Raw genomic sequence first — 25887 nt, 5'->3', positions numbered from 1 at the left:
GACAGGAAGCAATGCTAACGGATGTAAATCAGCTCCTCTGCAAGACGCACAGTCATTTCACTGGGTTTAGACATGGCTGAGCACAGTGATCAAAGAGAACAACGCTGAGTCGCTGTGATAATCTAATGATGCGGCACAATGTCCTCCACACACACTCAGCTCCTACAGCTACAGTAAAGAGTCCCAGAATAACCCGGAATGTTATTTCACTTCTGACGGTTAGTTTCGGTCGAGCAGAAGAAAAGTGTGCGTATGTGTGTGTGTATGCGTGTGTGTGTATGTGTGTGTTACCATTGATGCTGCTCCTGTCAATCAGGTTGGCGTCAGACGGCCAGTAGGCGTGGTCTCCCCTCGCCCTGGGAAATGAGCAACAAACAGGAACTTTAGGAAGGAGCAGAGACAGAAACAGGAAACGACGGAGAAGCTGAGAGTCATTTTGCAGATGGAATAGAGCAATCGAATAGAAACTGGTTCTTTGTCAGGAAATACATGACTTTGTTAGGATTGTACACACACACACACACACACACACACACACACACACACACACACACACACACACACACACACACACACACACACACACACACACACACACACACACACACACACACACACACACACACACACACACACACACCACACACTCTCAGGTTATATCGACCTGCATAGATTCTAACACTTTATAAGTATTGGGAATAAAATGGTTCCCATAGTAACGACTTGCAGAGTGTGTTTTCCAGCACAAACACTTTTTGGCCTCTGGATTTCTGGGTAAGAAACGAAGATGCTATGTATATTCAGCTGTTTACCTAAAGAGAACCCACAGAGCTAACCGCCTGGTTAAAGGAAAACGGCTCACTAACATACAGTCAGCAGACACAGAGGATAGCTACATGTTCTTAGCACCAAAGCTAAATCCTTGTTGCTCCAACACGTCCAAACTGAGCCAACAAGGCTGAAGCACTTTTCTGATTTCTCCTAAAGAGCCAAACTTTTCCCCAGCATCTGAGCCAGAGTGTTCATTTGGAAATCTGGAGGAGGAAATGTAAAGAAGTCAGAAACAGATCATCACAGAGGCTGCTATATAACAGAGATTGAAAACTGATGAAAGAGATTTCCAAACCTCCACAGGAAACTGAGTCTAAAGAACTCCCTATTCTAAGGAATGAAAGCCAGGCGATACATAATTCTCACACATTTCAAACTAAAAGCTGGCCGGGGTGAGGTTCCTTTGCAGATTGAAGCTACAGAAGTGATTTTAATAAAAAATTGGAATTTCAGATCAATCTGAAAATACACAAACGCACGCACACGCACACGCACACGCACACACACACACACACACACACACACACACACACACACACACACACACACACACACACACACACAATCAGAAGTGTGTGTTTACAGTGTAAGGTGCACAGTATCAAGGCCTAACATCAATCTTCTCCCCTGAGAACCCTTGTGATTGATATGGAGAGGGAGTGTGTAGCAGCACATCCCTCACACACACAGAGACACACACATCTCCCGGTGACAAACAGCAGCGTTTAACACCCTGACACCTCTCTGCTCCAGTGTCCCCGTCGCTTCACTGCACTTAAGTCCAGCTGCACTGAATATTCCCAGAATGCTGTTGTGGAAAGCGGGAGGACCTTTGACAGAGTGCCACATCATGCCTGTATTTGCTGGGCTTTATACGGATCTCTAATCATGCAATTTTGTATTTTATACACTTTGAGCATCATGTTTCTATGGGTGGCATTCAGTCAGCCGTCTCACCACAAAGATCTCTCTGCAGCTGCTGAGGGTTAAACCTTCATGGTTCCCAGAAGACGAGTAAATAACATCCAACATGTTCATATACATACGTTTTTAAGTGAAATTTAAATATTATTTAAAAAACAATTAGATGTATTGCGATTGAGATCACGTCTGGTTTAGACATTCATGACCCTCTCAGGATTCATTTCATTTCATTTTGATTTATCTACTGATTTATTTGCGCTCAATATATAGTTCTTAAACATTATGGTGCATTCATGTCCCCCTTGGGATAATTGGAATACATATTGTAACCCCCACCATCAGGCCAAACATTGTAATAGTTCCAATCCTTTTTTTATTTTGTGTTTATCTCCAAACACCCCCCCCCCCCCCCCCATCAGCCTCAGCACAGGAGTTGGTGTGCCCTATAATGATGACATCTGTTCATCATAATGCAGCGACAGTCTATTAGTGAGATTATGTCTCAGAATCACACTGATGCTAATTACACGTAAAGAAATATGTCCTGTTATCTTCGCGGCCAAAAGATTTCAAAGTGAAATGACGCACGTTTAAAAAGTTTGGAGTGTTTATGAGCGTTCTGCTTTTCTGCGGCTGATGAACAGAACCATGAACAGCGCATTCATTATGTCTGAGTTCATTTGATGAACTTACATATGGTAAACAGCTCTTTCCATCGTCTCTCATTGCTCTGAATTAATAACTACAAAAGCATCTTCTTCATCTCTTGCCAAATAACAAACGACTTTCCTTCAGCTTGATGAGTCATACAAAGAGAAGGGAAACTGTCTCTGTTTTCACATTTGACTTATCCGTCTCTTCCTGTTGCTAAAGACTTTTGATGCCAAGACTGAGATTATACTGGGCACACCCCTCCTTCCCTTCCTTCCATGCCTTTTTAAACTGTGATGCATCAGAATATTCTGAATATCAGACAGGGCTTGAAGATAATTTGATAAATCATTACTTGTATTAAAAAGCAATGATAAAAATAATGAAATGGGCAGACGATCTAAAGAGGGATTTTCAAATCAATACTTTGAAGCCAGTTTGAATTTAAAGCTTCCGTCACACACACACACACACACACACACACACACACACACACACACACACACACACACACACACACACACACACACACCCTTTTTGGGTGGGGAAAAGCCTACCTTGATCATTTGCCATCTTGTCAGGATGTTCAACTGAAACAAAAACAGAGAGGGTTAGCAATCTTATGAAATATAAAACAAAGGTATACACTGCAGATTAAGCCACTCTTGATCTTTCGTCTCTCGCTCACACACACACACACACACACACACACACACACACACACACACACACACACACACACACACACACACACACACACACACACACACACACACACACACACACACACACACACACACACTCTCTGACTGACCCTTGGCGGTCCTGAAGTGGACTGGCTCAGACAGCGGACCCACTCCCTTGGCGTTCTTGGCCTGGATCCTGAAGTAGTAGACCGTGTCCAGGTTCAGATCCACCACCTGATGGGTCAGTCTGTCCCCTGAGATGGCCTCCATCACCCAATCATCGATCGGCATGTTCTTGTCCAGCGTGTAGTACAGGATGTACCCTGACAGACAGACAGTATAGGATTATAGAGTAATATCTGCAATGTTAGCATGAGATCAACATGACAACCTCTTATCCGGTCTGCAATAAAAAGGATGTTAAATGGTAATGTGAACTTCAGGTTAAAGTTTTGTAAATTAAGACAGAAGACATCTCAGATGTGTATTTTAATATAAGACCAGAGAGAGCACAACGACTAACACACATATTTGAATGGAACCATTAGACAGAATAACATGAATGAGAACAATATGGAACTGTGTGTGTGTGTGTGTGTGTGTGTGTGTGTGTGTGTGTGTGTGTGTGGTACACAGTTTAACAACTGAATACTCTTGAACAGTGTTGTACAGATGTTGTAATAAAAAGGTTGCAGCTTTACTTGAAGACATTTAACTGATTCTACTATACTGATAAATAACCAGACGGATAATAGAAAATATATACTAACATTTAGCTCTGGTCAATAGTGTGTGTGCACTGTAGTTGAACAGTAGTGTGTGTGCAGGGTAGTTGAACAGTAGTGTGTGTGTGTAGTGTAGTTGAACAGTAGTGTGTGTGCACTGTAGTTGAACAGTAGTGTGTGTGCAGTGTAGTTGAACAGTAGTGTGTGTGTGTAGTGTAGTTGAACAGTAGTGTGTGTGCACTGTAGTTGAACAGTAGTGTGTGTGCAGTGTAGTTGAACAGTAGTGTGTGTGTAGTGTAGTTGAACAGTAGTGTGTGTGTAGTGTAGTTGAACAGTAGTGTGTGTGCACTGTAGTTGAACAGTAGTGTGTGTGTGTAGTGTAGTTGAACAGTAGTGTGTGTGCAGTGTAGTTGAACAGTAGTGTGTGTGCAGTGTAGTTGAACAGTAGTGTGTGTGCAGTGTAGTTGAACAGTAGTGTGTGTAGTGTAGTTGAACAGTAGTGTGTGTGCAGTGTAGTTGAACAGTAGTGTGTGTAGTGTAGTTGAACAGTAGTGTGTGTGCACTGTAGTTGAACAGTAGTGTGTGTGTGTAGTGTAGTTGAACAGTAGTGTGTGTGCAGTGTAGTTGAACAGTAGTGTGTGTGCAGTGTAGTTGAACAGTAGTGTGTGTGCAGTGTAGTTGAACAGTAGTGTGTGTAGTGTAGTTGAACAGTAGTGTGTGTGCAGTGTAGTTGAACAGTAGTGTGTGTGCACTGTAGTTGAACAGTAGTGTGTGTGCAGTGTAGTTGAACAGTAGTGTGTGTGTAGTGTAGTTGAACAGTAGTGTGTGTGTAGTGTAGTTGAACAGTAGTGTGTGTGCACTGTAGTTGAACAGTAGTGTGTGTGTGTAGTGTAGTTGAACAGTAGTGTGTGTGTAGTGTAGTTGAACAGTAGTGTGTGTGCACTGTAGTTGAACAGTAGTGTGTGTGCAGTGTAGTTGAACAGTAGTGTGTGTGTAGTGTAGTTGAACAGTAGTGTGTGTGTAGTGTAGTTGAACAGTAGTGTGTGTGCACTGTAGTTGAACAGTAGTGTGTGTGCAGTGTAGTTGAACAGTAGTGTGTGTGCAGTGTAGTTGAACAGTAGTGTGTGTGCAGTGTAGTTGAACAGTAGTGTGTGTGCAGTGTAGTTGAACAGTAGTGTGTGTAGTGTAGTTGAACAGTAGTGTGTGTGCAGTGTAGTTGAACAGTAGTGTGTGTAGTGTAGTTGAACAGTAGTGTGTGTGCAGTGTAGTTGAACAGTAGTGTGTGTGTAGTGTAGTTGAACAGTAGTGTGTGTGTGTAGTGTAGTTGAACAGTAGTGTGTGTAGTGTAGTTGAACAGTAGTGTGTGTGTGTAGTGTAGTTGAACAGTAGTGTGTGTGCACTGTAGTTGAACAGTAGTGTGTGTGCAGTGTAGTTGAACAGTAGTGTGTGTGTAGTGTAGTTGAACAGTAGTGTGTGTGCACTGTAGTTGAACAGTAGTGTGTGTGCAGTGTAGTTGAACAGTAGTGTGTGTGTAGTTGTAGTTGAACAGTAGTGTGTGTGTAGTGTAGTTGAAACAGTAGTGTGTGTGCAGTGTAGTTGAACAGTAGTGTGTGTGCAGTGTAGTTGAACAGTAGTGTGTGTGCAGTGTAGTTGAACAGTAGTGTGTGTGCACTGTAGTTGAACAGTAGTGTGTGTGTAGTGTAGTTGAACAGTAGTGTGTGTAGTGTAGTTGAACAGTAGTGTGTGTGTAGTGTAGTCGAACAGTAGTGTGTGTGTAGTGTAGTTGAACAGTAGTGTGTGTAGTGTAGTTGAACAGTAGTGTGTGTGTAGTGTAGTTGAACAGTAGTGTGTGTGTAGTGTAGTTGAACAGTAGTGTGTGTGCACTGTAGTTGAACAGTAGTGTGTGTGTGTAGTGTAGTTGAACAGTAGTGTGTGTGTAGTGTAGTTGAACAGTAGTGTGTGTGTGTAGTGTAGTTGAACAGTAGTGTGTGTGTAGTGTAGTTGAACAGTAGTGTGTGTGTAGTGTAGTTGAACAGTAGTGTGTGTGTGTAGTGTAGTTGAACAGTAGTGTGTGTGCACTGTAGTTGAACAGTAGTGTGTGTGCACTGTAGTTGAACAGTAGTGTGTGTGTGTAGTGTAGTTGAACAGTAGTGTGTGTGCAGTGTAGTTGAACAGTAGTGTGTGTAGTGTAGTTGAACAGTAGTGTGTGTGCAGTGTAGTTGAACAGTAGTGTGTGTAGTGTAGTTGAACAGTAGTGTGTGTGCAGTGTAGTTGAACAGTAGTGTGTGTGCAGTGTAGTTGAACAGTAGTGTGTGTGTGTGTAGTGTAGTTGAACAGTAGTGTGTGGGTGTAGTGTAGTTGAACAGTAGTGTGTGTGTAGTGTAGTTGAACAGTAGTGTGTGTGTAGTGTAGTTGAACAGTAGTGTGTGTAGTGTAGTTGAACAGTAGTGTGTGTGTAGTGTAGTTGAACAGTAGTGTGTGTGCAGTGTAGTTGAACAGTAGTGTGTGTGCAGTGTAGTTGAACAGTAGTGTGTGTGTAGTGTAGTTGAACAGTAGTGTGTGTGCAGTGTAGTTGAACAGTAGTGTGTGGTGTAGTGTAGTTGAACAGTAGTGTGTGTGTAGTGTAGTTGAACAGTAGTGTGTGTGCAGTGTAGTTGAACAGTAAGTGTGTGTGCACTATAGTTGAACAGTAGTGGTGTGTGCAGTGTAGTTGAGACAGTAGTGTGTGTGTAGTGTAGTTGAACAGTAGTGTGTGTGTAGTGTAGTTGAACAGTAGTGTGTGTGCAGTGTAGTTGAACAGTAGTGTGTGTGTAGTGTAGTTGAACAGTAGTGTGTGTGCAGTGTAGTTGAACAGTAGTGTGTGTGCACTATAGTTGAACAGTAGTGTGTGTGCAGTGTAGTTGAACAGTAGTGTGTGTGCAGTGTAGTTGAACAGTAGTGTGTGTGTAGTGTAGTTGAACAGTAGTGTGTGTGTGTAGTGTAGTTGAACAGTAGTGTGTGTGCACTGTAGTTGAACAGTAGTGTGTGTGTAGTGTAGTTGAACAGTAGTGTGTGTGCACTGTAGTTGAACAGTAGTGTGTGTGTAGTGTAGTTGAACAGTAGTGTGTGTGTAGTGTAGTTGAACAGTAGTGTGTGTGTAGTGTAGTTGAACAGTAGTGTGTGTGCAGTGTAGTTGAAGCAGTAGTGTGTGTGGCAGTGTTAGTTGAACAGTAGTGTGTGTGGCAGTGTAGTTGAACAGTAGTGTGTGTGTAGTGTAGTTGAACAGTAGTGTGTGTGTAGTGTAGTTGAACAGTAGTGTGTGTGTAGTTGAACAGTAGTGTGTGTGTGCACTGTAGTTGAACAGTAGTGTGTGTGCAGTGTAGTTGAACAGTAGTGTGTGTGCAGTGTAGTTGAACAGTAGTGTGTGTGTGTAGTGTAGTTGAACAGTAGTGTGTGTGTGTAGTGTAGTTGAACAGTAGTGTGTGTGCACTGTAGTTGAACAGTAGTGTGTGTGTAGTGTAGTTGAACAGTAGTGTGTGTGTAGTGTAGTTGAAGAAACAGTAGTGTGTGTGTAGTGTAGTTGAACAGTTAGTGTGTGTGCAGTGTAGTTTGAAACAGTAGTGTGTGTGTAGTGTAGTTGAACAGTAGTGTGTGTGTGTAGTGTAGTTGAACAGTAGTGTGTGTGCACACTGTAGTTGAACAGTAGTGTGTGTGTAGTGTAGTTGAACAGTAAGTGTGTGTGCACTGTAGTTGAACGTAGTGTGTGTGTAGTGTAGTTGACCAGTAGTGTGTGTGTAGTGTAGTTGAACAGTAGTGTGTGTGTAGTGTAGTTGAACAGTAGTGTGTGTGCAGTGTAGTTGAACAGTATGTGGGTGCAGTGTAGTTGAACAGTAGTGTGGGTGCAGTGTAGTTGAACAGTAGTGTGTGGTGTAGTGTAGTTTGAACAGTAGTGTGTGTGTGTAGTGTAGTGAACAGTAGTGTGTGTGCACTGTAGTTGAACAGTTAGTGTGTGTGTAGTGTAGTTGAACAGTAGTGTGTGTGCACTGTAGTTGAAACAGTAGTGTGTGTGCAGTGTAGTTGAAAACAGTAGTGTGTGTGTAGTGTAGTTGAACAGTAAGTGTGTGTGTGTAGTGTAGTTGAAACAGTAGTGTGTGTGCACTGTAGTTTGAACAGTAGTGTGTGTGTAGTGTAGTTGAACAGTAGTGTGTGTGCACTGTAGTTGAACAGTAGTGTGTGTGTAGTGTAGTTGAACAGTAGTGTGTGTGTAGTGTAGTTGAACAGTAGTGTGTGTGTAGTGTAGTTGAACAGTAGTGTGTGTGCAGTGTAGTTTGAACAGTAGTGTGTGTGCAGTGTAGTTGAACAGTAAGTGTGTGTGTAGTGTAGTTGAACAGTAGTGTGTGTGCAGTGTAGTTGAACAGTAGTGTGTGTGCAGTGTAGTGAAACAGTAGTGTGTGTGCAGTGTAGTTGAACAGTAGTTGTGTGTGCAGTGTAGTTGAACAGTAGTGTGTGTGTGTAGTTGAACAGTAGTGTGTTGCACTGTAGTTGAACAGTAGTGTGTGTGCACTGTAGTTGAACAGTAGGTGTGTGTAGTGTAGTTGAACAGTAGTGTGTGTGCAGTGTAGTTGAACAGTAGTGTGTGTGTAGTGTAGTTGAACAGTAGTGGGTGTGCAGTGTAGTTGAACAGTAGTGTGTGTGCAGTGTAGTTGAAACAGTAGTGTGTGGTGGCAGTGTAGTTGAACAGTAGTGTTGTGTGCACTGTAGTTGAACAGTAGTGTGTGTGCACTGTAGTTGAACAGTAGTGTGTGTGTAGTGTAGTTGAACGTAGTGGTGTGTGTAGGGTAGTTGAACAGTAGTGTGTGTGTAGTGTAGTTGAACAGTAGTGTGTGTGCAGTTGTTAGTTGAACAGTGTGTGTGTATGTAGTTGAACAGTAGTGTGTGTGCAGTGTAGTTGAACAGTAGTGTGTGGTGCAGTGTAGTTGAACAGTAGTGTTGTGTGCAGTGTAGTTGAACAGTAGTGTGTGTGCAGTGTAGTTGAACAGTAGTGTGTGTGCAGTGTAGTTGAACAGTAGTGTGTGTGTGTAGTGTAGTTGAACAGTAGTGTGTGTGCAGTGTAGTTTAACAGTAGTGTGTGTGTAGTGTAGTTGAACAGTAGTGTCGTTGTGTTGACAGTAGTGTGTGTGTAGTGTAGTTGAACAGTAGTGTGTGTGTAGTGTAGTTGAACAGTAGTGTGTGTGTGCAGTGTAGTTGAACAGTAGTGTGTGTGTAGTGTAGTTGAACAGTAGTGTGTGTGTAGTGTAGTTGAACAGTAGTGTGGTGGTGCAGTGTAGTTGAAACAGTAGTGTGTGTGTAGTGTTAGTTGAACAGTAGTGTGTGTGCAGTGTAGTTGAACAGTAGTGTGTGTGTAGTGTAGTTGAACAGTAAGTGTTGTGTGAATGTAGTTGAACAGTAGTGTGTGTGTAGTGTAGTTGAACAGTAGTGTGGTGTGTAGTGTAGTTGAACAGTAGTGTGTGTTGCAGTGTAGTTGAACGTAGTGTGTGCGTGTAATTGAACAGTAGTGTGTGCATGTGAGTGAACAGTAGTGTGTGTGCATGTAGTTGAACAGTAGTGTGTGTGTGTAGTGTAGTTGAAACAGTAGTGTGTGTGCAGTGTAGTTGAACAGTAGTTGGTGTGTGCAGTGTAGTTGAAACAGTAGTGTGTGTGTAGTTGAACAGTAGTGTGTGTGCAGTGTAGTTGAACAGTAGTGTGTGTGCAGTGTAGTTGAAAACAGTAGTGTGTGTGTAGTGTAGTTGAACAGTAGTGTGTGTGCAGTGTAGTTGAACAGTAGTGTGTGTGCAGTGTAGTTGAACAGTAGTGTGTGTGTGTAGTTGAACAGTAGTGTGTGCACTGTAGTTGAACAGTAGTGTGTGTAGTGTAGTTGAACAGTAGTGTGTGTGCAGTGTAGTTGAACAGTAGTGTGTGTGTGTAGTTGAACAGTAGTGTGTGCACTGTAGTTGAACAGTAGTGTGTGTGCACTGTAGTTGAACAGTAGTGTGTGTGTAGTGTAGTTGAACAGTAGTGTGTGTGCAGTGTAGTTGAACAGTAGTGGGTGTGTAGGGTAGTTGAACAGTAGTGTGTGTGCAGTGTGTGTGTAGGGTAGTTGAACAGTAGTGTGTGTGCAGTGTAGTTGAACAGTAGTGTGTGTGCAGTGTAGTTGAACAGTAGTGTGTGTGCAGTGTAGTTGAACAGTAGTGTGTGCACTGTAGTTGAACAGTAGTGTGTGTGCACTGTAGTTGAACAGTAGTGTGTGTGTAGTGTAGTTGAACAGTAGTGTGTGTGCAGTGTAGTTGAACATATGTGTGTGCACTGTAGTTGAACAGTAGTGTGTGTGCAGTGTAGTTGAACAGTAGTGTGTGTGCAGTGTAGTTGAACAGTAGTGTGTGTGCAGTGTAGTTGAACAGTAGTGTGTGTGCAGTGTAGTTGAACAGTAGTGTGTGTGTATGTAAGTTGAAACAGTAGTGTGTTGTGCAGTGTAGTTGAACAGTAGTGTGTGTGCACTGTAGTTGACAGTTGTGCAGTGTCAGTGAACAGTAGTGTGTGTGCAGTGTAGTTGAACAGTAGTGTGTGTGCAGTGTAGTTGACAGTAGTGTGTGTGCAGTGTAGTTGAACAGTAGTGTGTGTGTGTAGTGTAGTTGAACAGTAGTGTTGTGTGCAGTGTAAGTTTAACAGTAGTGTGTGTGCAGTGTAGTTGAAACAGTAGTGTGTGTGCAGTGTAGTTGAACAGTAGTGTGTGTGTAGTGTAGTTGAACAGTAGTGTGTGTGTAGTGTAGTTGAACAGTAGTGTGTGTGTAGTGTAGTTGAACAGTAGTGTGTGGGCAGTGTAGTTGAACAGTAGTGTGTGTGTAGTGTAGTTGAACAGTAGTGTGTGTGCAGTGTAGTTGAACAGTAGTGTGTGTGTAGTGTAGTTGAACAGTAGTGTGTGTGTAGTGTAGTTGAACAGTAGTGTGTGTGCAGTGTAGTTGAACAGTAGTGTGTGCAGTGTAGTTGAACAGTAGTGTGTGTGCAGTGTAGTTGAACAGTAGTGTGTGTGTGTAGTGTAGTTGAACAGTAGTGTGTGTGCAGTGTAGTTGAACAGTAGTGTGTGTGCACTGTAGTTGAACAGTATTGTGTGTGCAGTGTAGTTGAACAGTAGTGTGTGTGTAGTGTAGTTGAACAGTAGTGTGTGTGTAGTGTAGTTGAACAGTAGTGTGTGTGTAGTGTAGTTGAACAGTAGTGTGTGTGCAGTGTAGTTGAACAGTAGGTGTGTTGCAGTGTAGTTGAACAGTAGTGTGTGTGTAGTGTAGTTGAACAGTAGTGTGTGTAGTGTAGTTGAACAGTAGTGTGTGTGTAGTGTAGTTGAACAGTAGTGTGTGTGTAGTGTAGTTGAACAGTAGTGTGTGTGCAGTGTAGTTGAACAGTAGTGTGTGTGCAGTGTAGTTGAACAGTAGTGTGTGTGCAGTGTAGTTGAACAGTAGTGTGTGTGTAGTGTAGTTGAACAGTAGTGTGTGTGCAGTGTAGTTGAACAGTAGTGTGTGTGTCACTGTAGTTGAACAGTAGTGTGTGTGTAGTGTAGTTGAACAGTAGTGTGTGTGTAGTGTAGTTGAACAGTAGTGTGTGTGCAGTGTAGTTGAACAGTAGTGTGTGTGCAGTGTAGTTGAACAGTAGTGTGTGTGTAGTGTAGTTGAACAGTAGTGTGTGTACACTGTAGTTGAACAGTAGTGTGTGTGTGTAGTGTAGTTGAACAGTAGTGTGTGTGTGTAGTGTAGTTGAACAGTAGTGTGTGTGTAGTGTAGTTGAACAGTAGTGTGTGTGTAGTGTAGTTGAACAGTAGTGTGTGTGTAGTGTAGTTGAACAGTAGTGTGTGTGCAGTGTAGTTGAACAGTAGTGTGTGTGTAGTGTAGTTGAACAGTAGTGTGTGTGCACTATAGTTTGAACAGTAGTGTGTGTGGTAGTGTAGTTGAACAGTAGTGTGTGTGTAGTGTAGTTGAACAGTAGTGTGTGTGTAGTGTAGTTGAACAGTAGTGTGTGTGCAGTGTAGTTGAACAGTAGTGGGTGTGTAGGGTAGTTGAACAGTAGTGTGTGGTGCAGTGTAGTTGAACAGTAGTGTGTGTGTAGTGTAGTTGAACAGTAGTGGGTGTGCACTGTAGTTTGAACAGTAGTGTGTGGTAGTGTAGTTGAACAGTAGTGGTGTGTGTAGTGGTAGTTGAACAGTTGTGTGTGTAGTGTAGTTGAACAGTAGTGTGTGTGTAGTGTAGTTGAACAGTAGTGTGTGTGCAGTGTAGTTGAACAGTAGTGTGTGTGTAGTGTAGTTGAACAGTAGTGTGTGTGTAGTGTAGTTGAACAGTAGTGTTGTGTAGTGGTAGTTGAAAAGTAGTGTGTGTGCAGTGTAGTTGAACAGTAGTGTGTGTGCAGTGTAGTTGAACAGTAGTGTGTGTGCAGTGTATTGAACAGTAGTGTGTGTGCAGTGTAGTTGAACAGTAGTGTGTGTGTAGTGTAGTTGAACAGTAGTGTGTGTAGTGTAGTTGAACAGTAGTGTGTGTGTAGTGTAGTTGAACAGTAGTGTGTGTAGTGTAGTTGAACAGTAGTGTGTGTGTAGTGTAGTTGAACAGTAGTGTGTGTAGTGTAGTTGAACAGTAGTGTGTGTAGTGTAGTTGAACAGTAGTGTGTGTAGTGTAGTTGAACAGTAGTGTGTGTGTAGTGTAGTTGAACAGTAGTGTGTGTGTAGGGTAGTTGAACAGTAGTGTGTGTAGTGTAGTTGAACAGTAGTGTGTGTGTAGGGTAGTTGAACAGTAGTGTGTGTAGTGTAGTTGAACAGTAGTGTGTGTGCACTGTAGTTGAACAGTAGTGTGTGTGTAGTGTAGTTGAACAGTAGTGTGTGTGCACTGTAGTTGAACAGTAGTGTGTGTGTAGTGTAGTTGAACAGTAGTGTGTGTGTAGTGTAGTTGAACAGTAGTGTGTGTGCACTGTAGTTGAACAGTAGTGTGTGTGCACTGTAGTTGAACAGTAGTGTGTGTGCAGTGTAGTTGAACAGTAGTGTGTGTGTAGGGTAGTTGAACAGTAGTGTGTGTGTAGGGTAGTTGAATAGTAGTGTGTGTGCAGTGTAGTTGAACAGTAGTGTGTGTGTAGTGTAGTTGAACAGTAGTGTGTGTGCACTGTAGTTGAACAGTAGTGTGTGTGCAGTGTAGTTGAACAGTAGTGTGTGTGTAGTGTAGTTGAACAGTAGTGTGTGTGTAGTGTAGTTGAACAGTAGTGTGTGTGTAGTGTAGTTGAACAGTAGTGTGTGTGCAGTGTAGTTGAACAGTAGTGTGTGTGCAGTGTAGTTGAACAGTAGTGTGTGTGTAGTGTAGTTGAACAGTAGTGTGTGTGTAGTGTAGTTGAACAGTAGTGTGTGTGCAGTGTAGTTGAACAGTAGTGTGTGTGCAGTGTAGTTGAACAGTAGTGTGTGTGTAGTGTAGTTGAACAGTAGTGTGTGTAGTGTAGTTGTAACAGTATGTGGTGTGCAGTGTAGTTGAACAGTAGTGTGTGTGCAGTGTAGTTGAACAGTAGTGTGTGTGCAGTGTAGTTGAACAGTAGTGTGTGTGCAGTGTAGTTGAACAGTAGTGTGTGTGCACTGTAGTTGAACAGTAGTGTGTGTGTGTAGTGTAGTTGAACAGTAGTGTGTGTGCAGTGTAGTTGAACAGTAGTGTGTGTGCAGTGTAGTTGAACAGTAGTGTGTGTGCAGTGTAGTTGAACAGTAGTGTGTGTGTGTAGTGTAGTTGAACAGTAGTGTGTGTGCAGTGTAGTTGAACAGTAGTGTGTGTGCAGTGTAGTTGAACAGTAGTGTGTGTGCAGTGTAGTTGAACAGTAGTGTGTGTGTAGTGTAGTTGAACAGTAGTTGTGTGTGCACTGTAGTTGAACAGTAGTGTGTGTGCAGTGTAGTTGAACAGTAGTGTGTGTGTAGTGTAGTTGAACAGTAGTGGTGTGTAGTGTAGTTGAACAGTAGTGTGTGTGTAGTGTAGTTGAACATAGTGTGTGTGTAGTGTAGTTTGAACAGTAGTGTGTGGTGTAGTGTAGTTGAACAGTAGTGTGTGTGTAGTGTAGTTGAACAGTAGTGTGTGTGCAGTGTAGTTGAACAGTAGTGTGTGTGTAGTGTAGTTGAACAGTAGTGTGTGTGTAGTGTAGTTGAACAGTAGTGTGTGTGTAGTGTAGTTGAACAGTAGTGTGTGTGTAGTTGAACAGTAGTGTGTGTGTAGTGTAGTTGAACAGTAGTGTGTGTGTAGTGTAGTTGAACAGTAGTGTGTGTATAGTGTAGTTGAACAGTAGTGTGTGTGCAGTGTAGTTTGAACAGTAGTGTGTGTGCAGTGTAGTTGAACAGTAGTGTGTGTGCAGTGTAGTTGAACAGTAGTGTGTGTGTAGGGTAGTTGAACAGTAGTGTGTGTGTAGTGTAGTTGAACAGTAGTGTGTGTGCAGTGTAGTTGAACAGTAGTGTGTGCACTGTAGTTGAACAGTAGTGTGTGTGTAGGGTAGTTGAACAGTAGTGTGTGTGTAGGGTAGTTGAACAGTAGTGTGTGTGCACTGTAGTTGAACAGTAGTGTGTGTGCACTGTAGTTGAACAGTAGTGTGTGTGTAGTGTAGTTGAACAGTAGTGTGTGTGCACTGTAGTTGAACAGTAGTGTGTGTGCACTGTAGTTGAACAGTAGTGTGTGTGCAGTGTAGTTGAACAGTAGTGTGTGTGTAGTAGTTGAACAGTAGTGTGTGTGCACTGTAGTTGAACAGTAGTGTGTGTGTAGTGTAGTTGAACAGTAGTGTGTGTGCATGTAGTTGAACAGTAGTGTGGGTAGGTAGTTGAACAGTAGTGTGTGTGCACTGTAGTTGAACAGTAGTGTGTGTGTAGTGTAGTTGAACAGTAGTGTGTGTGCACTGTAGTTGAACAGTAGTGTGTGTGTAGTGTAGTTGAACAGTAGTGTGTGTGTGTGTAGTGTAGTTGAACAGTAGTGTGTGTGTGTAGTTGAACAGTAGTGTGTGTGTAGTGTAGTGAACAGTAGTGTGTGTGTGTGTAGTTGAACAGTAGTGTGTGTGCAGTGTAGTTGAACAGTATTGTGTGTGTAGTGTAGTTGAACAGTATGTGTGTGCAGTGTAGTTGAACAGTAGTGTGTGTAGTGTAGTGAACAGTAGTGTGTGTGCAGTGTAGTTGAAACAGTAGTGTGTGTTGTACTGTAGTTGAACAGTAGTGTGTGTGCACTGTAGTTGAACAGTAGTGTGTGTGCACTGTAGTTGAACAGTAGTGTGTGTGAGTGTAGTTGAACAGTAGTGTGTGTGTAGTGTAGTTGAACAGTAGTGTGTGTGTAGTGTAGTTGAACAGTAGTGTGTGTGTGTAGTGTAGTTGAACAGTAGTGTGTGTGCAGTGTAGTTGAACAGTAGTGTGTGTGTAGTGTAGTTGAACAGTAGTGTGTGTGTAGTGTAGTTGAACATAGTGTGTGTGTGTAGGTTGAACAGTAGTGTGTGTGTAGTGTAGTTGAACAGTAGTGTGTGTGCAGTGTGTTGAAAGTAGTGTGTGTAGTGTAGTTGAACAGTAGTGTGTGTGCAGTGTAGTTGAACAGTAGTGTGTGTGTAGTGTAGTTGAACAGTAAGTGTGTGGTGTAGTGGTGTTGAACAGTAGTGTGTGTGTAGTGTAGTTGAACAGTAGTGTGTGTGTAGTGTAGTTGAACAGTAGTGTGGTGTGATGTAGTTTAACAGTAGTGTGTGTGCAGTGTAGTTGAACAGTAGTGTGTGTGTAGTGTAGTTGAACAGTAGTGTGTGTGTAGTGTAGTTGAACAGTAGTGTGTGTGCAGTGTAGTTGAACAGTAGTGTGTGTGTAGGGTAGTTGAACAGTAGTGTGTGTGTGTAGTGTAGTTGAACAGTAGTGTGTGTGCACTGTAGTTGAACAGTAGTGTGTGTGTAGGGTAGTTGAACAGTAGTGTGTGTGTGTAGTGTAGTTGAACAGTAGTGTGTGTGCAGTGTAGTTGAACAGTAGTGTGTGTGGTAGGGTAGTTGAACGTAGTGTGTGTGTAGTGTAGTTGAACAGTAGTGTGTGTGTAGTGGTAGTTGAACAGTAGTGTGTGTGAGTGTAGTTGAACAGTAGTGTGTGTGTAGTGTAGTTGAACAGTAGTGTGGGTGTCAGTGTAGTTGAACCAGTAGTGTGTGTGTAGTGTAGTTGAACAGTAGTGTGTGTGTAGTGTAAGTTGAACAGTAGTGTGTGTGTAGTGTAGTTGAACAGTAGTGTGTGTGTAGTGTAGTTGAACAGTAGTGTGTGTGTAGTGTAGTTGAACAGTAGTGTGTGTGTGTAGTGTAGTTGAACAGTAGTGTGTGTGTAGTGTAGTTGAACAGTAGTGTGTGTGTAGTGTAGTTGAACAGTAGTGTGTGTGTAGTGTAGTTGAACAGTAGTGTGTGTGGAGTGTAGTTGAACAGTAGTGTGTGTGTAGGGTAGTTGAACAGTAGTGGTGTGTGTAGTGTAGTTGAACAGTAGTGGTGTGTGTAGTTGTAGTTGAACTAGTGTTGTAGTTGGAACAGTAGTGTTGTGCACTGTAGTTGAACAGTAGTGTGTGTAGTGTAGTTGAACAGTATGTGTGTGTGTGTTGTGTGAACAGTAGTGTGTGTGCACTGTAGTTGAACAGTAGTGTGTGTGCAGTGTAGTTGAACAGTAGTGTGTGTGTAGTGTAGTTGAACAGTAGTGTGTGTGTAGTGTAGTTGAACAGTAGTGTGTGTGTGTAGTGTAGTTGAACAGTAGTGTGTGCAGTGTTGTGAACTAGTGTGTGTGTAGGGTAGTTGAACAGTAGTGTGTGTGTAGTGTAGTTGAACAGTAGTGTGTGTGCACTGTAGTTGAACAGTAGTGTGTGTGTGTGTAGTTGAACAGTAGTGTGTGTGCAGTGTTGAACAGTAGTGTGTGAGTGCATTGTAGTTGCAGTAGTGTGTGTGCAGTGTAGTTGAACAGTAGGTGTGTGTAGTGTAGTTGAAGTAGTGTGTAGTAGTGTAGTTGAACAGTAGTGTGTGTAGTGTAGTTGAACAGTAGTGTGGTGTAGTGTAGTTGAACAAGTGTGTGTGTGTAGTAGTTGAACTAGTGTGTGTGTGTGTGTGTGTGTGTGTGTGTAGTTGAACAGTAGTGTGTGTGTAGTGTAGTTGAACAGTAGTGTGTGTGTAGTGTAGTTGAACAGTAGTGTGTGTGTAGTGTAGTTGAACAGTAGTGTGTGTAGTGTAGTTGAAACTAGTGTGTGTGTAGTGTAGTTGAACAGTAGTGTGTGTGCAGTGTAGTTGAACAGTAGTGTGTGTGTAGTGTAGTTGAACAGTAGTGTGTGTGCAGTGTAGTTGAACAGTAGTTGTGGGTGTATGTAGTTGAACAGTAGTGTGTGTGTGTAGTTGAACAGTAGTGTGTGTGTAGTGTGTTGAACAGTAGTGTGTGTGTAGTGTAGTTGAACAGTAGTGTGTGCAGTGTAGTTGAACAGTAGTGTGTGTGTAGTGTAGTTGAACAGTAGTGTGTGTAGTGTAGTTGAACAGTAGTGTGTGTGCAGTGTAGTTGAACAGTAGTGTGTGTGTGTAGTGTAGTTGAACAGTAGTGTGTGTGTGTAGTGTGGTTGAACAGTAGTGTGTGTGAGTGTAGTTGAACAGTAGTGTGTGTGCAGTGTGGTTGAACAGTAGTGTGTGTGTAGTGTAGTTGAACAGTAGTGTGTGTGTGTAGTGTAGTTGAACAGTAGTGTGTGTGCAGTGTAGTTGAACAGTAGTGTGTGTGCAGTGTAGTTGAACAGTAGTGTGTGTAGTGTAGTTGAACAGTAGTGTGTGTGCAGTGTAGTTGAACAGTAGTGTGTGTGTAGTGTAGTTGAACAGTAGTGTGTGTGCAGTGTAGTTGAACAGTAGTGTGTGTGCAGTGTAGTTGAACAGTAGTGTGTGTAGTGTAGTTGAACAGTAGTGTGTGTAGTGTAGTTGAACAGTAGTGTGTGTAGTGTAGTTGAACAGTAGTGTGTGTAGTGTAGTTGAACAGTAGTGTGTGTAGTGTAGTTGAACAGTAGTGTGTGTGCAGTGTAGTTGAACAGTAGTGTGTGTGCAGTGTAGTTGAACATAGTGGGTGTAGTGTAGTTGAACAGTAGTGTGTATGGAGTGAACAGATTGTGTGAGTGTAGTTGAACAGTATGTGTGTAGTGTAGTTGAACAGTAGTGTGTGTAGTGTAGTTGAACAGTGAGTGTGAGTATAAAATAAGATATATTTCACAGCATTCTAAAACAAGGTATTGCACATCATGTGAAAATAAAAAGAGTAGATAATTAACAAATAGAAAATACAACATCTCAAAATAGAAAATAAAACAGAACTAAAAAGTAAAATATAAACAAGTTGACAGGGAAAGATAGAAATCTGTAGACTGTCAAATAAACACAATGAAGGGCCAAAAAAAAGTAAGTTTATTATTGACATTATGTTTGAAAGGAATAGCATATTCAATTAAATATAATTGTAAAATTACAGTGTGAACAAAATCCAAGTTATAAGTAATAAGTCCACTGATGTACTGTGATTGGTGCGTTGTGTAAATCCTCACCTGTGATTCGTCCGTTAGCCTCCATGGGCGGTTGCCAGCTGATCAGAATGGCGCGGGGTCGTCCCTCCCGACTGATCACTGTCAGATCTTTGGGGGCAGAACTAGGAGCTGAACAGAATGGAAAGAAAAAGAACACAGATGAGTATGAGCAGTACAGGATGAGACATCTTTAGGTCAACCAGAGTTTATTGTTTAGGAAATCATATTTCGTGGAACCAATCAACATCAGTGTGCGTGCTTTTTGGAAATGTGTGTCGGACGCCGTCACCTATCGTCTTGTGGCTTCAGAACGTTTGAAACCCAGATTTAGACCCCTCAGCGTCTGTTTGCTGAGACTTTCTTGTATTGCAGTAACTTAGTTTGAACTACAGGAAACTGTTTCCTGTTACTGCCCCTGGTGTGAAGATGTCATGCATTCAGCGTCTCAACAGGACTCAGGTCTGTTTCTGCTCAGCTGTCACCATGGAGTCACAGGTGTAACTGAGCAGTACCAGGACAGACCTCACAGCGCTGGATAATAAGTAAGTTGAGGTTTGAACGCTCAACGCTGTCTTCAGTTTATATTCAATGCTGTAATACTGGATAATTACTCTGCCTGGTCGGATTAGAATAACTGTAAACCCAGTTTGAAATAAAATTAGACATTTGTACATTTCAGAACAGGGAGCATTATCCTCATGTAACTAAACTCAAATCAAAACTATTCCTTAACATTTTTTAAATGCTGTTAACGTAGTGTTCAGTCACATGACCGCCTGCAAACTTTCTAAATTGCTAATTTACCAGTTCAAAATGTTCTCTTTTTCTTTCGCAGAACTTTCTTCACGGTTTAAAATGTAAATGGAAGTAACAATGTGTACTGATGGTGGTATCACTATATCATATACATCATTAGGTTTTTCCTCTGGGGAGCCAGAATTCCACAACAAATCTAATGTCATCAGGTCCTGTGCACTGAACGGAAACGTTGACTTTAATTAAATGTATTAGGTCAACAAATGTCACATAACTGTATCAGGTTAGTTGAAAGCAATAATATCAAGTTTAAATAAAACATATTAGGTAAAACTTAATTATATTGTTTTCGACTAGCCAGTTAGATGGTGAGAGATTTGCTGAGACCAAATGATATCTCCATTATTTCCAAGGCTCTCTCAGCAGGTTATAACCGACATGTTCTATCAAATGTCCTCAGCTGGTGTCTTCTGGACAGCGAATACTGAACATTAGGTGGAGGAGTGCAGCTGCAGTGGAGGCAGCTTGTTCTGTGTCTTCTGTGAAATGTGGTCAGTGTGTGTGTCCAGAGCTGTGGACCACTGAGGGGCTGAGTGGGCTCCGTCTGCTCGCTCTGAATGTCAATGTAATCCAGCGGGCCTCGGGGGGCAATGTCGTTCACGCTTAATTGGGTGACAAATCCGACAAACATGATTGTAAACATCCTGAAAGGATACCTTGACATTCTGATTTGAGTCTGTGGCTGGGTTTCACTGTTGCAGACAATTGCCTTTTTAGCAGGGCTTCTGCCTACACCTCACTGAACCCAACAGCTTTTCTGACCATTTTGAAACCACTCATTAAAAGTTATCACTGTTCAAGGAAAGAAAAGTTCCACCCACATATTGTTTTGGTGAACAGCAGTTGTTCCCTGCATGTCAGGCAACAAACTCTCCAAGACAAAACGTGTTTGTTTTACATGTCAGTGAAGCGGAAAATCACTTTATTAAAACTGAAAAAATAATCAACCAATTACTAGAATTGTAAAATATATATTATTCTGAAATGGACCAATCTGCACAATGACTACTTTTACTTTTGGTACTTTACCTATATATTGATGATAATACTTTTCTTCTTTTACCTGAGTAACATTATGAATGCAGGACTTTGACTTGTATCAGAGTATTCCCACACTCTGGTACTTCTACTTTTACTCAAGTAGATCTGAGTACTTCTCCCCCTCTGGCAGCTTCATGCATGCTTCACCATCATTGGCTCATGCTGTTTAGCCACTAGCTGACGTCCAGTCATATTCCTGCATGTTTAGAGCATCACATGACATTACTACCTCACATGTCTCACTATGACTCTGCAGATCTTCTCCCACAGCTCTCTCTTTCACTCAATCCTCTTCAGTAAGTGCTAACCTTTGGAATGATTGATTTAACATTTCATGTTCATATATGATTCTAACCATCTCTGATTCTGCACCATCACTCGTTTCTTAGAGAGATTGGTTCTACAGCAGAACTCTTGTTGCTGCTCACACTGCTGAGAAGCTTTTCCTCCAGATGTTTCCATGCACCAGCTGTGAGACTGTGTACTACTAATCTACACAGTATCTACATTTGGTCCGAATTGACCAACTACAACACTACACTACAAATGCTGTAAACAATGTCTCAGATGACTGGTTTACATGAATAACTGCAGTGAAAATACAAAGAATAGACACTGAAAATATACTCCAAAATGAACATGGTTGTCATGTGGTTGTGTACTATCTGATGCAAGAGGGTAGGGTAACCCTTTCCTTCCCTATGGCCGTCGTTTTTGACCGGGAACACCAACATTCAATGAAAGTGCTGATCAGCAAGTTGATATGTTCACATTCCTACTGTGGAGGATATCATAAGGCCTTGAGACAATCACATGTAAAACACAATATCTATCATTTATCAAAGTAGTAAATGAGTCAGATCTGACCCGAACACGACAGGGGGGAGATGCCGGTTGGGGAAATAAAAGCGTGCCCCCGGCCTCACAGTGTGTATTAGTGAGCATCATCAGGTGGGAGGAGATCTGTTGTGCCAGTGGGTCCTCAATAGAAACAGAAGTGTGTGTGTGAGTGACACACCTACCTGCTTCATACGTTGTTGCGTGCGCTGTCATACTCCACGTACTGGACTTGCGACCTTTGGTTACCATGACAGCAAACTCGTACATGGTGTTTGGTTTGAGGCCGGTGACAGTGTGGGTGAGCGCCGTGGTGTCTGCAGACTGGAAGAAACGAGTTGTACAATTGAGATAGTTTTAGATTTTAACTGAAGGAAATGGTTAGGTGTTTTTTAACACAAAACATTAAAGCTGCTGTTACATTTATTCTATACCTTATATAAAAACATTGGAGACATAATTAAAAGAATAATACCAAAGAGTATTATGGACACACTCAGTCTGTTCTTGTGTTTACTTCAGATGTATTCTTCAGCCTTCAATATCAGTTCATACAAATAAACCCTGGCAGGTGCAGAGACTCAGGTGTATGTGCACTTTCAGAACAGAATGTCTTGATTTCAGGGTAAGAAAGAAAGACTCCCCTCTCCGTCGGCCTGCAGTTTATTAAGGTGAGCACACTGTGTGCCCTGGTATAGATTTCCTATCTCCCTGGTTTTTCAAGCATACTTCAGATGATGAAGTCCAGAGAAGAAGAGAGATCTCACCAGCGAACAAGAACAAAATGACAAGACCAGTTTTTGTCTTGGTTTCAATACAACCAAGTGTAATCCAGGTAATGTTTAACCCTGTTACTGCCAAACAATCAAACTCCTTGTTTCTGTCAGCTGGGGATTATTTCTTAAGAAATGTGTTGATGAACAAAAGATCGATTCTCCATGCTCAGATCCATGTTTCTGATTGATTGATTGAATTGATTGATTGAAAAGTTTATTAACAGCTTGTATATTGGGTACAGTACAGTACAGCTCAAAACATACAATTGTTAAGGGGATGCAGACCAGAGAAAGACTTTCGTCTTGTTTACATCAGGGTCCCCCATTTCCAATTCATCATATCATTTAAGACATATAAGACATATATGACATACAGATGGCTTATTTACAATTTACATACAGGTGGTTTTTTACATACAGATGGATTATTTACAATTTTCATTTTAGATTTCGTTCTAATACATCCTAACCGGACATTTAAGACATACCAAGTCTACAGATATACAGTTAGTAACAGAGTCTAAAATGCGAGTATATACATAGATGGGGGGGGGGAAGCTGTCCATTGTACGACAGGTTGAGATTTGTACCATTACCGGGGCCAGTTTTGCAATGCTTTCCCCCGAAGGTGCTCTTTAAGAGAGGTTTTGAAGGTAAGTATAGTTTTACTTTCCTTTACAGTTGTGGGAAGAGCGTTCCACCTTGATGTGGCATAATTGCGAAACGTGTATTCCCCTTTTTTTGTGCCAAATCTGGGTTTTACATGATTTGTGGAGCTCCCTCTGGTGTTATGATCATGGTATTCCTTGACCTTTGGGAAGAATTTTGACATGTACATGGGTACCATAGAGGTGTAGTGGATCTTGTAGACCAGGCCCATTGCAAGTAGCTGTACTCTGTCGTCTACTCTAAGCCATCCTAGGTTGTCAAAGTGGGCAGAGGTGAGGTGGGTTCTAGATGAAAGGTCAAGCAGTAGTCTGACCAGTTTATTTTGCGATGTTTGAAGTTTTGTTTTTAGCGCCTTGGAGGTGCTATGGTACCATGACGTGCAAGCATAGTCATAGTACCCTTGAATGAGTGCTCCTGCCAGAGTTTTCAGGGTGTTTTTGTTTACCAGAGAGGAGATCCGGTATAGGAATCTAGTTCTTTGATTGACTTTTTTTATTACATTGGATGCCATTTTGTCACAGGAGAGGTTTGCCTCAAGAATAGATCCTAGGTATGTAATTTCCTTCTTACTTGTGACAATAATGTCACCCACTGCAACTGAGAAGTCGTCGGATTTGCTGAGATTATGTTTCGAACCGAAGAGAATGGACTCTGTTTTACCCAGGTGTAATGATAATTTATTATCGGCGAGCCAGGTGCAGATTCTGCCGAGCTCGGAGCTGAGGGTTTTTTCAACCTGCAATCTGCTCCTGTCAGAGACCAGCAGGGCTGAGTCGTCCGCGAACAGGAACAAGTTGCAGTCACATGCTGATGACATGTCATTTGCATAAATTAGGAACAGTAACGGACCTAATATGCTTCCTTGTGGAACACCACAGCTCACTGGGAGGGGGGGGGACAGAGTACCGTTTACCTCCACCATCTGTTCTCTCCCCTCCAGGTAGGATTGCATCCAGCTCACCGATAGTTTATCAAAACCAATTGCTTTTAGCTTGTCAATCAGAATGGGGTGATTGACAGTGTCGAAAGCCTTTTGTAGGTCCAGCATCACCATGCCGCAGTATTTACCCTCGTCCACCTCTTGTTTGATGTGGTCGGTCAAATAAAGAAGGCATGTGTCAGTGGAGTGGGATGTTCTAAAGCCAGATTGAAATTCATAGATTAGTTTCTTTTCTGCGAGGTACTTTTCGACCTGTTCATATACTATTTTTTCCATGACTTTCGAGATGGAGGTAAGTATAGAAACAGGGCGGTAGTTGCCTGGGTCCAATTTGCTGCCCTTTTTGTGCAGGGGGGTTACTCTTGCAATTTTGAAGTCTTTGGGTACTTTTCCCTGTTTTATGGAGAGGTTAATTATGTGAGCTATGACTGGTGAGATGGCGGTTGCTGTGTCTCTGAGGAATTTGGAGGGGATATTGTCGTGGCCAGTGGCCTTGTTAGGTTTGAGGGCGCTCAGTTTAATGAGTACCTCTGCTGTTGTTACCCTTGCTAGACTGAAATCATCTTTGCGTACCCCTAGGTTTTTGTAGTAGGTCATGATGTGATCTACTCCAAAAAGCCCTGAGTGGGAGGGTAATTTATTTACAAGAGTTGTGGCTATGTTTGTGAAAAAAAATGTTCAAGTACTTGGCCACATCCAGTTTGTCTGTGATGAGCCTGTTATCTGTCTTTATGTTTACGTTTGAAAATCTCGTTTTGAGTTTTTTACTGCAGCCAAGCTGGTTATTGAGTAATTTCCAAAGTTCACGGGGTTTATTTTTGTTTTCCTCAGTTTTGTCATTGATGAAATTCTTTTTGGCAGTTTTGATCATGGAGCTTACGTCATTTCTTAGTCTGTTTCTTTCAATTTTTAGTTCAGTCACGTGGGCCTGGAGTTCACTGCTCGTGCTTTTGGAAAGCATTGACTGACTTTTATGAAACTCAGAGCATTTTTTGTCTCTGGTTTTCATGGCGGTCAGTATGCCGGAGTGCATCCACGGCTCAGCGCGATTTTTTACCCTGGTTGTTCTTAGGGGGGCCAAATCATTGAGTATTGCAGAGAATTTGTTTTTGAAACCAAGCCATGTTTCTTCAACTTGTGTACCACTGAGCTCATCTGACCAGTCCAGGCTCTCCAGTTCTAGGTTAAAGGCCTCGCTAGAGTAGTTTTTGAGGTCTCTAGATATGACTGTTTTGTGACAGCCGGCCTTTTGTTTTAGCTTTTTGCGGGTACAGAATATCATATAATGATCACTTAAACCGCATGCTATAACCCCTTTACTGGAGATCCTGGACCTGTCAGAGGTCAGAATGAGATCAATGGTAGTTTGTGTTGTTTCACATACCCGGGTGGGTTGGGTGATTAGCTGGCTGAAGCCGTGCAGATCACAAATCCTACTGAAGGACTTGAAGACGGACGTGTCTTTACGTTGCATATCCGTGTTCCAGTCTCCAATAATAATTGTCTCTACATCCCCCACATCAGCCAAACACCCATCTAATGTATCTCTGGTGTGAAACTCTGATGCTCCTTGAATAGTGTTTACAGAAGAGAAGGGAGCGGAAGGTTCATCATGTGCTCTGGTAACTTGTTCACAAGGAGTTTCAAAAAGGTGAAGTTGAATCATAGAGGGGCATGATAAATACGTAGGCTACACTTATGGAATTCATTGCAGACATAAAACCTTGTGTGTTGAGTGTTGAGCTCATAAGAGAGCAGAGGCGTGGCATTGTTGTGCAAGTCTCACATCGTAAACAGGTCCTGACTCCTGACAGAAGGCAGGGTTACCTGATGTACCCAAGTCTAACAAAAAGCATATTTCTAACATCTGGGATTTGGGATATTGAGTGATTCAAGTCAAAAGTTCAAGTGATGTCAGAAATTGTAATTTGGAATAACTTTTAATTTTATATTTTTTATATTTTGGGCATGCTCTCTATTTAATAGTGCTTTGTCTCCATCTTCTCCTTTGCTGTAACAACGTACATGTCCACTTTGTGGGAGGAATAAAGGAATTCAGATTCTGGTTTAGTAAGTCAAGTCAAATCTAAATCCAACACAGTCATGACTGTCTCACACCTGGCTGAGGTTAGACTAAAGAGTGATGGAGAAGCTGGCCTCACCTTGTACTTCCCGCTGGTGGAGTAGCTGGTCTTCCACTTGACGGAGTAGTACCGGACCTCAGACGCCTTCTGGTTCTTGGTCATGGAGTTGTCGGCCCAGGAGACACGGACCGAGTCCGAGGAGAGAGCCACGGCTTGGACCCCGACAGGGGGGATCATGGGAGTACTGGTGTCTGGCATGGGAGTGGGGTATTTATCAAAGATGTGGAAGTGGTCATCCTCAGATGGGTCTATAGGGTCTGGGGGCGGGGGGGTGGTGGGGTTAACGGGACCAGGGTGTTTGGGAATGATTCATGAAATCATTCCGTGT

At 42.3% G+C, this 25887-nt stretch overlaps 1 protein-coding gene across 1 annotated transcript in view; it reads right to left on the bottom strand.

Annotated features, from left to right (window-relative positions):
- LOC117484747 (netrin receptor DCC-like) overlaps nucleotides 1-25887 on the bottom strand; it is a gene marked incomplete at its 5' end in the record, with an annotated part of 117971 nt that overhangs the window by 64289 nt on the left and 27795 nt on the right. The window contains 6 exon segments of the mRNA XM_034133164.1: nucleotides 292-350; nucleotides 2939-2996; nucleotides 3221-3415; nucleotides 18358-18465; nucleotides 21216-21354; nucleotides 25578-25816. Of these exon segments, the coding sequence (XP_033989055.1) occupies nucleotides 292-350; nucleotides 2939-2996; nucleotides 3221-3415; nucleotides 18358-18465; nucleotides 21216-21354; nucleotides 25578-25816 (798 nt within the window).

The sequence above is a fragment of the Trematomus bernacchii genome, unplaced genomic scaffold, assembly GCF_902827165.1.
Source record: "Trematomus bernacchii unplaced genomic scaffold, fTreBer1.1, whole genome shotgun sequence".
Lineage (NCBI taxonomy): Eukaryota > Metazoa > Chordata > Actinopteri > Perciformes > Nototheniidae > Trematomus > Trematomus bernacchii.
This window is presented reverse-complemented; position numbering and strand designations above follow the sequence as displayed.